A 12,210-nucleotide genomic window follows, 5' to 3' on the forward strand; every position below is an offset into this window, starting at 1 on the left:
AAAAAAGGTGCGAACGTGAAATTAATAAAATAATAAATGGACGAGTTACAGTAATCATGTAAATATAAACGGTTACTGTAGCAAGTATATAAATATACACATCTTTACACACTTTTAGAAGCACTGATGTGGAGCATTTTTGAAGCAAAATATGTAAAAATTATGTCTTTTTCTATTATATAAGATTTTGCATCCACCGATGTGGATGCTTTAACAATTACTAAATATATTAGTGTCAAATCCTAATCTCATGCATAGGACCCCAACGAAAATTCAAATCTACCACTGCTCCAAATATGGAATAGAGAAAGAATATGAACAAATATTAAAATAAAATATTAACAAATGCAGAGAATTGTGTTCTCCTAGCCTCGCTCTACTCATATTTCTTTATGTACTTCCAACCATATAGGATAAGACGATTCTTATTTTTTTTTTTTTAATGGAAACACACAAACCTACAATACGCCAACTCCAATAGGATAAGACGATTCTCAGGGGAAAAAAAAATGATCTAGGATAAGACTTTGGTCGAAGAGCATTAGAGCATGTTGAAATTTACCCGCACAATTTTTTATTATTTTTTAAAATTTACGCACATGGTAATGCACTTACCAATACCAATTCTTTATTTTTAAAGAAAGAAGTTTTTTTTTTTTTTTTTTTTTGAAAAAAAAAAGGGGTCTTCGTTGGGGCTATCACTCGAACCGCTCCTCACTGAATACAAAACGAGGACTCCTACCATCAAGCCACACCCCATGTAGTTTTTAAGAAAGAAGTTGACAATTGACATGGCTTGTTGAGAATGTAGATCATTTTAAACCCATGTTTTTAATTTTTAAACAATATTAAATATATTTTTACACACTTTTTTACCAACATGTATTTAAAAAAAAAAAAATGAAAACTATTATTTAAATACACGTACCAAATAGACCCTAATGCTGTTACCACTTTTTCTTTTTCTTTTTTTCTTAACTAAAGAAAAATGAATCAATAATGCTTCCTAGTGGAATGACGAAATCCACTTTTTTGTGGAAAAAACAAAAAGAATTCCATTTAACAATATATTTTTCTGAACCAAAGAAAAATTAATAATTATTCTAGAATTGTGGGGATATGCTGCTTCTTCATCTCACATGTGGAATGACGAAGTCCACAATTTTGAAAGAAAAGAGAATATAACTATATTTTCGAAATGCTGAATAATTACCTATGAACCAAGTTGGCGTGGTATTGGGATGTTGAAAAAATTAAATGCAAGTTAATAATGCAGGCCTCCCCACACCCGGGCCCCTCCATTGAAAATATAGCATATGCAAGTTTGTAATCCCAAATTCAAAACGACAAATCCAGCCTATCGACAAAAGTAGCTTTAATTAAAGTCATGTGATTATAAGGTGCAAAGCTTTTAGTTGTTTCTAGCTGGAGAGTCGACAAACCAAAAAAAATATCCTTCTTACTCATGTTTCGGAGTACCTTCCCTCGTGGCCTTAAAGTAAGTGATAATCTCCACCACACCTACCTCACCTGTATATTATTGAGTGAAAAAAATAAATATTAAAATAGGCTGAGAATGGACATAAAGGATTTAATTGCTATAGTACTAAAGTTTATATAATAAATTTTTGAAATAAAAAAAAAAAAAAAAGGGTTAAAGGGTATTATTGTAACAACCAAAAAGTTTGAGCCAAATTTTTTATTTTATTTTAGTTAATTAAATAGCCACAACAAGAAAAATGGAAGATTTATACCCTAGACATTTTTATTAAAAATACCAAAAAGTATTAGTTATGTTCATAGTTTTAAGAAACAATATAGTCAAAAAACCGAAAAAGTTGCTGATTATTGATATTAAAATTCAACCGAGGTTGGACAAGTGGTTAAATCGATGACGTCAATAATAATTTAATTTATAATATTTAAATTAAATAAATAAATAAATTTTATATACTCATAAACTAATAGTAATACATATGTTTCTTTTTAAAGAATTTATGTAATTTTTCAGCAATTTATATCTTATATTTACTAAATAAAAATACCAAAATGTAACAAAGAGTACTAAACATCAACATATTAACATTACAAAATAATCATCCTTACCCATAGAACTAACGTTACAAAACAACTATCCTTAAACCATAGAACTAACATTACAAAATAATCATCCTTAACATAATAAACTATCAACAAAACCAAATAGATAAGTTCATTACATCCAAATAACAAATAAGTTTCAAACAAAAAACTATTAAGTTCTAAGGTTCATTTGATAACAACACAAGCCTCATTTGTCATAAAGATATTTGAAATTAATATCATCATGTGAAGCAAATGCACCACCACCACCAGCATTATCATCATTGTCGTCTTCATCCTCATCCTCATTCTCTTCATCTTCAACATCAATAGGATGGTTTCTAACTCTAAATATGAGAGGAGCATCACATTCAACACCAAATGATACCAAATCAATGTCATCATCCTCAATCACGTCATTTTCATATCTATACAAATTCCAAAACCAAAGAACAATAAATAAAAGTATGATTCTAATAATCATTTCTCATAAATCATAACAATCTATTAAAAATATGTAACTAGGCAAAGAATTCACAAAATTTAATATATACTAATCTCCTTGTGCATGGCTAGACACTTCTTCAATTGGATAAACTCTCTCCTTGTATAATGCATTCTCTAACTTCTCATAATCAAGAAGTGGAGGTTCCTCTTCTTCCACTACTCAAAATTATGTTCTATCAATACTCACATAATCAATAGGACCAAAATTGAACGTATTTTTGTCGCTATACCATAAGATGAACATTTGAATAATTAGTAACCAACCACATATTAAAATAAAAGAAAGCAAGAGTAGTATTTGAATAATTGAATAAGATCTATATGCCTATCTTTAAGCTAGCAGTTATAATGAACATACACAAGATCATTAAGTTGTTGATGCTCCAATCTATTTCTCCTTTCAGTATGTACTTGTTCAAAAACACTCAAATTCCGCTTATGTCCCAAAGAGGCAGCTACTTGGCTAAGGATCCAAATTGCAAACTTACAATCCAAATTGAAAACATTTGTAAGTTTGGTGCACAAGACCCAAATGACTTCCACCGCTCATCTAAGTTCCATACGCAACACAAACAAATATACAATCAGTAAACAGAGCTATACTTGTCCCCAAAAAAAAAAAAAAAGCGGAGCTATACTCCTCAAAACATAATATCATACTATTTTAGTTAAAGTAAACAATATCTCAATTGGTTAAGATGTCTTGGCTGTTTCTAGTGCAAGGTGACACAATATGCATAATTACATGACAGTCATTCCAAAATTGATTGTCAAGAATGATTTTCAACACATCTTTTGCTTTCTTATCTTTCGCATATCTTGATTCAACATAAAATTTGCTAGTCATATCACCAATACCTGTAAGTCATGCTTATGATCCTTAAGGCTCCCTAAGGCAGTGAAATTCTAGTTGGCTCTAGACGCACAATTTTCGTCTAATGTTACCCGTTCCTTAACCAAAATAGCAAAGCCACATGGTTATAGATGAACACTGTGATCTTGGTGTAATAACTACCCTTCAATTTGTCTAACATCTTACACTTGGGATCACCATTCTATAATTTTTTTTTTTTTTTAATGGCCCAAATGCGAGCAACCTAACTTATCCACATCGGTTCCTCTGATCAAAATCTATATATATAGTAATAAGTGAAGCTGAAAGAAACTCAAATTAGAATTCCTAATTAAAGTTCCAATATTGCGCCATGTGTCCTAAATTATTTATTCTTAAAGAATTTTATTTTTTAATTTTAGAATCAAATGTGGGATCACATCATAAATATTCATTTAAGTGAGTTATTAAGTACAAAAACCAAAGAGTCTAGAATAAATGAATCATAAAAAATAAATAAAAAAAGTGCTTCACAATAATTTAAAAAAAAATGGACAATTTACATTTTATACCTAATAATATTCATACAAATTTTTTTAAAGCGTTAATAATATATAAAAATGACTATCAATAGTATTTAAATTATATATATAGGAATGATATTGTATATGCATGGAGTTGCAAACTAGTTGTTTTAATGAGAGGCAAAGCTACCTAGGGCATTCTGGCAAATGCCATAAATTTCTTTTACAATGTAAGGTACAGTTTTGATTAGGGGAACGAAATATTCGGTATTAATTAATACTAGTGTATTGTTTCAGAATTAATGTTTTATATAAAATTATTATAATATTTGATGGAAAAAATTTAGGCACAATTTGTTAGGTATTGTATCTTAAGTTTTGTATTCAACAACATGGTTGTATTGGCCTATACAAGAAAGAAAATAATAAAATTCAATCATATAGTTCATTAGTCAATGCAATCACGGTATATTTAGTGTGGAAAATATAAAATTCACAGTATACCATAACCACTCAAAGCTTATTTCATCAAATATCTCTTTATTAGAGAGTGGAAAATATTCAACTCAAATATTGCAAGAAATTTCAGTATACTTGGAATCACCTTAGAAAAAAAATTATTTTTGACAAGAAAATCAAAAGAAAACTCATGAAATCATTGTGATCTTCCATTTCAAGGCTAACAGTGCTAACTACGGTTGACTCACTCTAGTAATTTCAGAAACAATCTCAGGAAAATCCAGGTCGATCACTCTGAGAGTCTCAGGAAGCGCATTTTAATTAGCAACCATCCATCAACAATAGCAGGTTAAAGGTTTGAGTGACGGTCGTGTTCTTGCACTCCAGAGACTCCATCATGTCCAAGAGTACTCCAGCGCTGGAATCCAGCCTCCATAAGCTTTAATCCTGCGTTAAAATCATTAATTTACTTAGGAGCTCTCTCTCTCTCTCTCTCTCTCTCTCTTTAATAATATAAAAAAATTCTAAGATAGCTCCAAAAATAAAAATAATATAAACATGATATCATAATTATTAGAAGGAAGGACTTACTCTCACTTTGTAGTTTGTACTGTAATATCAATTTCATTAATTATTTCTTTCTCAAAAAAAATCATTAATCATTTTTTTTATGGGTCATTAATCATTTTTGGTATACTAAAAATAAATATAGGCTTATCTTTGTATTAAATTTTGTTATATAAATTAAAGGCACAATATAACAAAATTGAAATTCATGACTATTGTTGTATCATGTATGCCTACCGTCATCCAAATGTCCAAATTTGTAAATACATCTCAAATGTCTTGAAGTGTATGATCATATATATTCCCAAAAGAATACTATATATTTATATAAACTAATTTGATTTATCACAATAAAAAATTTTTTTTTTTAGATATTAAAAATTAGTTTATTAGCAACCTCTCACAAAGATCAACGAGCAATCATGAATGGTTCCAATGTTCTATGAATCATACAAACAGGTGGTTAATTAGGGAATAATAAGTTAGTATGAATATAATGTCTTGAGAGCACACTAAATATTCAATCCTAGAGTTTTTTTTTTTTTTTGAATCATATTCAATCCTAGAGTTGAGAATGCAAGAAAACATTGATTTATTCTCAAATGAAAGTTACCGCATTGTATTTCATATGACACCATTATATTAAAAGGAAGTGTATATGTTTATTCTCCGTTTGTTCTAAAGTAAAATATTTTTCTGGGAAAATTTTTTACCATTTTTGGGTGTTTGTTTGCAAGTAAAATGTGTTTGAACTTGTAAAATATTTTATGTTGACCATAAAATCCTTTAGTGGCTAAGTCATTGGTTCGGTGTCCAGAGTCGTCGCTCTAACAACCAATGTTAGGGTCTAATGGCCGAAGCCGCTGCTCTTACGGTCAGATGGTTGAAGCCATCATTCCAACAACCAATGCCAGCGGTCCAATCACTGGAGACATCGTTGTGGCAACCAATGTTGGAGGTTTGATTACTGAAGCCGCAATTCGGCTACTGGTGTTGACGATTCGGTTATTGGAGACACCATTATTGGCAATCTGGTAGTCTAAGCCACTGTCTTGGCTATCGGTTCTAGCAGTTCAGTCACCGAACCTCATGCACTAGTAGCTTTGGTGGTTGAACCATTAGTTTTGGTTGTTTGCTTGAAATTTTTTACTTCTTATACCAAACGCTTAAAAATATTTTACTTGAAATATTTTACATGTAAAATACTATTTTATTTCAAAACAAATAAAGCTAATTATCACTGAAAAGTTTCACTTCATGTGAACTATTCCAAGAAAATTGTAGTCAACGGAAACAAATGTAAGATTATATTTGTAAGTATTCTTTAATAGAAGTGAATATGAGTTAGAAGGTATTCGTACCTAGTTGAACACCTGAATCATTTTGCCTTATGATCCAGTGTCTTCCATTCCTGTTTCTTCTTTACTTGTATATGTATCATACTTAACCTACACACCAATAAATTAAAAAAGAAAAAGCAATTCAAATAATCCAACTGTAATCAATGATGAATGCTACCCACTCACTAACAACAAAACAAATTTTCAGCTCAAATAAAAAAAAAAATTAAAATTAAAATTAAAAAAAAAAAAAAAAAAAAACAGAAAACAATTTTGTATGGCTTCTTTTCCGGAAAGAACAATATGCCACTACTTTTAAGTGGATAATAAAGAAAAGTTAACAGATTTCTAACAACGTAACAATATTGGTATATGAAATATTTTTAGAAACAATTTATGAAAAATAATAAAATAATTAATTATTTGATAAATTTTTTATATTTTTTTATGAAAATTGTGCTTTCTTAAAATAGTTTATTAATAATTGTCATAAGTGTCATAAGGATATCCATTAACATTACACATACTAATAATAATCATTGAACAATATATTTAAAATATAAACATTATTAACACAATTCCACCATGATAATTATTATTAAGTATTTATCATGATAATTGTATATTAAATTATATATTCTAACATTAAAATAAATATATGATATGTGAAGATTACAATGGATGGTTTAAATATAGAATAGAATTTAAATTAAATTAAAGAAATTATATTGGAATAATAATGTGTAAAAAATTGTGAGATTTTAAAATCTTTGGTGGCAAAATATTAAAAAATCAATCAAAAGTCATATATCTTTGAGTTTATTATTATTATTATTATTATTATTATTATTATTAATCAAATACCCCCTAAAAAAAATCAAATACTTTATTTTTGTTCTACTGCCATCTTTATACCCAACAAAAAATACACAATAGAGAAAGAATAAAGGAGGAGAAAACTTACATGTAAATCAGAAAATTCCCACTTGTTCGTGAGTAATATGCCTGTGCCCATCCTTGTTCTAATATCTTCTACAAATTTCTGCGGCATGTTTGTTAAAATCAACTCCTTCAAGGAATCCAGCTCCTCTAATTTAACTAACTTTTTAAGTTTTTCGCAACATCTAATTTCCAACTCTACAAGTTCGGGCATTGCACCTTCCTCCACCTCCCACTGCTCTAGTCGCTCTAGATTCCACATTTTCAAGACACGAAGCTTAGGAAAGTGGGCAGAAGGACAAGTCATTTTCCACCCTACATAAGAGCGAGCAAAAAGCCTGAGGGTGTTCAGCTGAGGCAGCATCCCTAGCTTCGGCATTGGATCTATTTCTAGTCCTGACATCGACAGTGTAAGAGTTCTGAGGTTTCGTGGAAAGTTCTCCATGTCATTCATCTTTATCTCTCCAAATAAATATAAGTTTGAGAGAGACTGATGTTCCTTCATAGGCGCCAGCACGAGCTCTACAGGTTGACCAAACGGGTCTCTTGCTTTCAACCTTAAGGTTTGAAGGTTGCCAAGGTTTGAGATGCACTCGGCTGTTTGCTTCGCTGATTGTGAATCGCATGTCAGCCCCAATTTCCTAAGGCTAGTGAACTTGTTCAGTCCATATCTATAGGGGCAATTAGCACCAATATGGAGCTCCATTAATGTCAGAAGGTTAGGTGAAGACTTTTTTGGTGGCTTCTCAATGGACATCTCTTCCATATAGAGATGTCTGAGCTTCTTTGCCTTCCAAATGGAACTTGGCAAACTGGTTACATTTGTACATTTCAAATCTAAAGTCTCCAAACATGGTAGATCCCCAACAGACTCTGGACATGTGTCAAGGCCAGTCCATCGTAAGCCTAGGTACCTTAAATTCTGAAACTTACCGAGTTTCTTAGGTAGCAAAGGTTTGTAGACACCCTCTAGGTCAAGCACCTTCAACGTGACAAAACTTGTAATGATTATTGTGTTGAGAAACTTACCAATATCTTTGTTGGATTTGTATCCTTTTCTAGGGTCGAAAGAAAGGTAGGAAGATGGACATTGAATATGAGATTCTGAAGTAGATATGCTGCCAAATTGATCTGCAAGCCTTGGAATATAAGACTCAGGTGAATCTGCAGATGTAAAATCTTTCTTGCAATGGTGGACATGAAGAAATCCTTTATCATTGGCTTTTGGCAAGAAATCATTATAGAGATAAGTTGGCATTCGACACGTTTTGGGGCTTCCATCTGATTTCCATTTTGCTATTTCAATCATGTTTCTACACACTAGCTCTTCCAAATATCTTTTTGCCTCATCTTCAGGAATTCTCTCATGAGGTATGAATTGATGAACAAATCCCTCGGCAAGCCACAACTGCAACAGCCTCCGTATGGGGATTTCATAGGCTTTAGGAAAGAGAGCCAGATATAGGAAACAGGGCTTTAAAAAATCTGGAAGTTGATCATAGCCAAAATCAACGATATTTTCAAGAGGGGATTGGCTTCCTCTTCGTTGTTCAGCAAGCCCAATCACCCTTGACCAGTCCTTAAATTCTAGAGCTGACAAAACCCCTCCCAGTAGAACGATTGCTAGAGGCAAACCGTCACATATTCTCCAAATATCTCCCCTGAGGTTGTTTAGTTCTTTACGATATTCTGGTCTGCCTACCTTCTTCAAGAACAATGACCAACTCCTCTCCTCAGTTAATGGGCTTAGCTCAAGTGGAAAACCCCACGGGTCAATTTGCTTTGCAACATTTAAGTCTCGAGTAGTGAGAATGACTCTACTTCCGTTAAAGGCATCTGCAAAGGCACGGACAAGCTTGAGCCAAACATCTACTGTGCAGAGATCATCCAACACTATCAGAAACCTGTGCTCCGCTAAAATTAAGAAAAGCCTATCACGTATTTCTTCCTCGCTCATAAGCTCTGAGTTCTTCAAGCTACATATTGGAAGCTGTTTTAATATGATGAGCAAGAGAGCTTTATATTCAAGATCTCCGGAAACATGGATCCAGGCTCGCCTTGGGAAATGCTGCCGAATATCTAGTCTGTTAAAGACATTCCTTGCCAAAGCGGTCTTGCCAAGTGCTTCATCGCCGATTAATGAAATCACACGGAGACTTTCGTCATTGTCATCGAGCAGTCGAGATACAAGCTCTTTTACTTCATCTTCACGTCCAATAACTACATCCGAATCCGACTCCTCAAAGACATCTCCAAGGCGGTGGGTTCCGCAGCAGCGCTGTATTTCTGTACTTGAATAATAATGGGTCGTGTCTTCCAGATCAGGCTGGCCTTGTTCCTTCCCAAATTTTGTGGATAAAAAAGCTCTGACTCCCTCCACAAACCTCTTCATTTTGAAGCTGAATTATAGTTACCTCTCCTTGGTGAAAACGCCAACAGCATTTCAATTTTAATGATGCTCTTTCTTCTCCTTTGTAGGAGCTAGGAAAATTTGGGGCCGGTGAAGTACTCGGTAAATAGTGCACAGAAACTAGTCCAGCGGAGTACAGCTAATCCAAATGTACAGCATCTTTAAGAGAGTGCTGAAATCTGAAGTGGATGTTGAAAGGGACGCGTCTTTACCATTTCTCCGCTCTTTATTGATAATTGATAATTGGTCTTGTGAGTTGAGCGTGTGGGACACGCTGAGGAAGAAAAATAAAAGCTAGGGACACTCGCCACATACAAATCTTTTGGCCGAATATGATACAGTAAGAGCATCCGAAGCAGATATGGCAAAAATTATGCCATTTTGTTACATTAAAGACCTACTTGATTATTTTATCACATCATTTTACAATATCTCATTTATCAGATGTTTTATCATACAATTCTATACATTAAAATAATATTTACTACAGATTAAAATAATATATTATCCTCTCTCCCATTATCATCAATGGCACAACCACCGGCCACAAATATCCACTACGGCAACAACACTGACAGCCACCACCGGCCATCACCCCCACAGCCCACCACCACTGCCACTGTCACCGCCCATAGCCCACAGACCACCACCACCCAGATCAACTGAACCACCACCTGCCGCCTACAATTTAAAAAACAAACACAAATACCCACCATCACCACCACTACAACCCACCTCTATTGCAAACCAACCACCACAATTACTTACCAATATCAGATTAACCCAAATTGCAGGAAAAAAAAAAAAAAAAAAAAAACCCCACTACCAAAGAGAGGCAGAGTGCAGGCGGACAGAGAGGAGAAGGAAGAGGGTGAGATCGACGACGGCCTCGGGGTGAGATCGGCCCGTGAGTGAGATCAGTAAGATCGAGCGTGGCTGACCAATATTGATGGCGGCTGGGCGAGATCGGCAATGGCGACTTCAGAGGGTGAGAGAGATCGGTGCGCGTTTCCAAGAAGCTGTCCTCCAAGCCCTCGCCGGCGGAACGCGCTGTCGTCATCAGAGCTACGCCGTCGTCGCTGTCAGTGAACATTCCGGACTAGTCGAAGATCCTGAGAGATAAGTACAGAGATAATACAGGGAGAAGAGAGAGGGAACCGGTGAGGGAGAAGAGAAAAGAAAAAAATGAAGAGTAAGGAGAGAGAAAAGAGAATAAAAAACTATAAAAAATTTTGCAACATCTGTTCGTACAGTCTCATATTTGAGACAGTACTATAGCCATGTTGCATAAATTTTGGAATTTGGAACATCTGATAAACCTCCATTTTTGTGTTTGGTGTGGCAAATGTGCCAAATATTTGTCATTTGGCATATTTACCACATCTGCTACAGATGCTCTAATAGAATGGAGTATGTATATATATATATAATCGAATATGATATAGTAATAGAATGGAGTATGTGTGTATATATATATATATATATATTCTTCCTGTGGAATTTCTCAGAGGATTCTTGGCCTCTGTATTTGGATCTTCTCTTGGAAGGGGTAACTGAGGGTAAGCCGTACTATATACAAAAGTTTCCTCCTTCGTACTTGGCTTTACTCTTGCTGGCTTGGCTTTCCAAAAAAGGGGTAAGTTACAGATTGGGGGTTCAGGTGACCAGGCTTTGAACAAATAAAAGACTAACCAGGGTCATAGAACTGAAAAGGCTGATCAGGGCCATATGATTACAAGAGTAAAAGCCGATTGGGGAAATACAAATGTAAACTAAGGTTACCATCTAATTACAAGACTAAGGGTTGTAAGGAGAAAGGAAGTAGTTTTGCTATTGTAGCTTCAACTGGACTTGCTTCAAAATGAAACTTGAGCTTTTTTATGTAGACTGGAGGGAGCCTTGGATTCCTCTGAAGATTGCTGAAATTTCGGAAGGTGAATTGCTTTAACTAGGGGTGAAAACCTGTTCCCCTGAAAGCAAACAGTACTCCTGGAAAGTAGTGCTAGATACTGTTCATGAATAGTGTCTTGTCTTTTGTCGGCAGAGTGTGGGAACTATTCATTAACAGTGATTAGTGCTGTAGATGAATGGTAGCCTGTCTGCTAAACTGTTCTGAATAGTAACTGGTGCTATTCAGGGAAACTTAATCACTATCCAAGTTGTAACCATCATAAGGATCTTGAGAGTCCTGGAATAATGGGTTGAATGGATAGTGATTAAGTGAAGCTTCTAAAAAGGCAGGAGAAACCTTTTCTTCTGACTCTAATTGTTCTGACTGAAAAAGCAATTGCATTGCAAGATCTTTTAATTCTTTGCTAGATTTTCCGACGACCTGGACAGAGTTTAAACTAGACTGAAATCTTGATTTCTGAGCAATGGCTTTCTGAACTGGAGGAAGGAAGTCCTTATGGAACTGACTGATGACCTGATCAATCTCAAGACTATCCCACCACTTAACTGAGAATAAATAGTGTGAAAGTGCCTTTTTCGTGACACTCAGGCCCAAGGATCCCGGGCCTGAATGAAAAAAAGGAAGGATTTGGTGGACCG

The 12,210-nt window shown here is 34.1% G+C and overlaps 1 protein-coding gene across 4 annotated transcripts; it reads right to left on the bottom strand.

Moving 5' to 3' along the window:
• Nucleotides 1–2,174: 2,174 nt before the first annotated feature.
• LOC115967819 (putative disease resistance protein At1g58400) lies at nt 2,175–9,778 on the bottom strand. Of its 4 annotated transcripts, XR_004086564.1 has the most exons (5): nt 7,276–9,778; nt 6,333–6,419; nt 4,653–4,851; nt 2,948–3,139; nt 2,175–2,510 (listed from the first exon to the last, which is right to left on the bottom strand). XR_004086564.1 is itself a non-coding variant. In XM_031086968.1 (3 exons), the coding sequence occupies exons 1-2, from the start codon at nt 9,640–9,642 to the stop codon at nt 6,360–6,362; spliced, it is 2,427 nt and encodes an 808-aa protein (XP_030942828.1). In that variant the 5' UTR covers nt 9,643–9,778; the 3' UTR covers nt 4,435–4,851; nt 6,333–6,359. The 4 variants fall into 4 exon arrangements, 1 of the variants encoding a protein (XP_030942828.1); XR_004086565.1 differs by lacking the exon at nt 2,948–3,139; XR_004086563.1 differs by lacking the exon at nt 2,175–2,510 and having other exon boundaries at nt 2,553–3,139.
• Between the last annotated feature and the right edge of the window lie 2,432 nt (nt 9,779–12,210).

Source organism: Quercus lobata, chromosome 11, assembly GCF_001633185.2.
Source record: "Quercus lobata isolate SW786 chromosome 11, ValleyOak3.0 Primary Assembly, whole genome shotgun sequence".
Classification (NCBI taxonomy): domain Eukaryota; kingdom Viridiplantae; phylum Streptophyta; class Magnoliopsida; order Fagales; family Fagaceae; genus Quercus; species Quercus lobata.

What these genes read in the sequence shown, in the direction of transcription:
- LOC115967819 (XM_031086968.1), bottom strand. Translation starts at nt 9,642, where the DNA reads ATGAAGAGGTTTGTGGAGGGAGTCAGAGCTTTTTTATCCACAAAATTT. An exon ending in GGGAATTTTCTGATTTACAT is followed by an intron (nt 6,420 to 7,275) that starts GTAAGTTTTCTC and finishes ATTGGTGTGTAG; the next exon opens with GTTAAGTATGATACATATAC.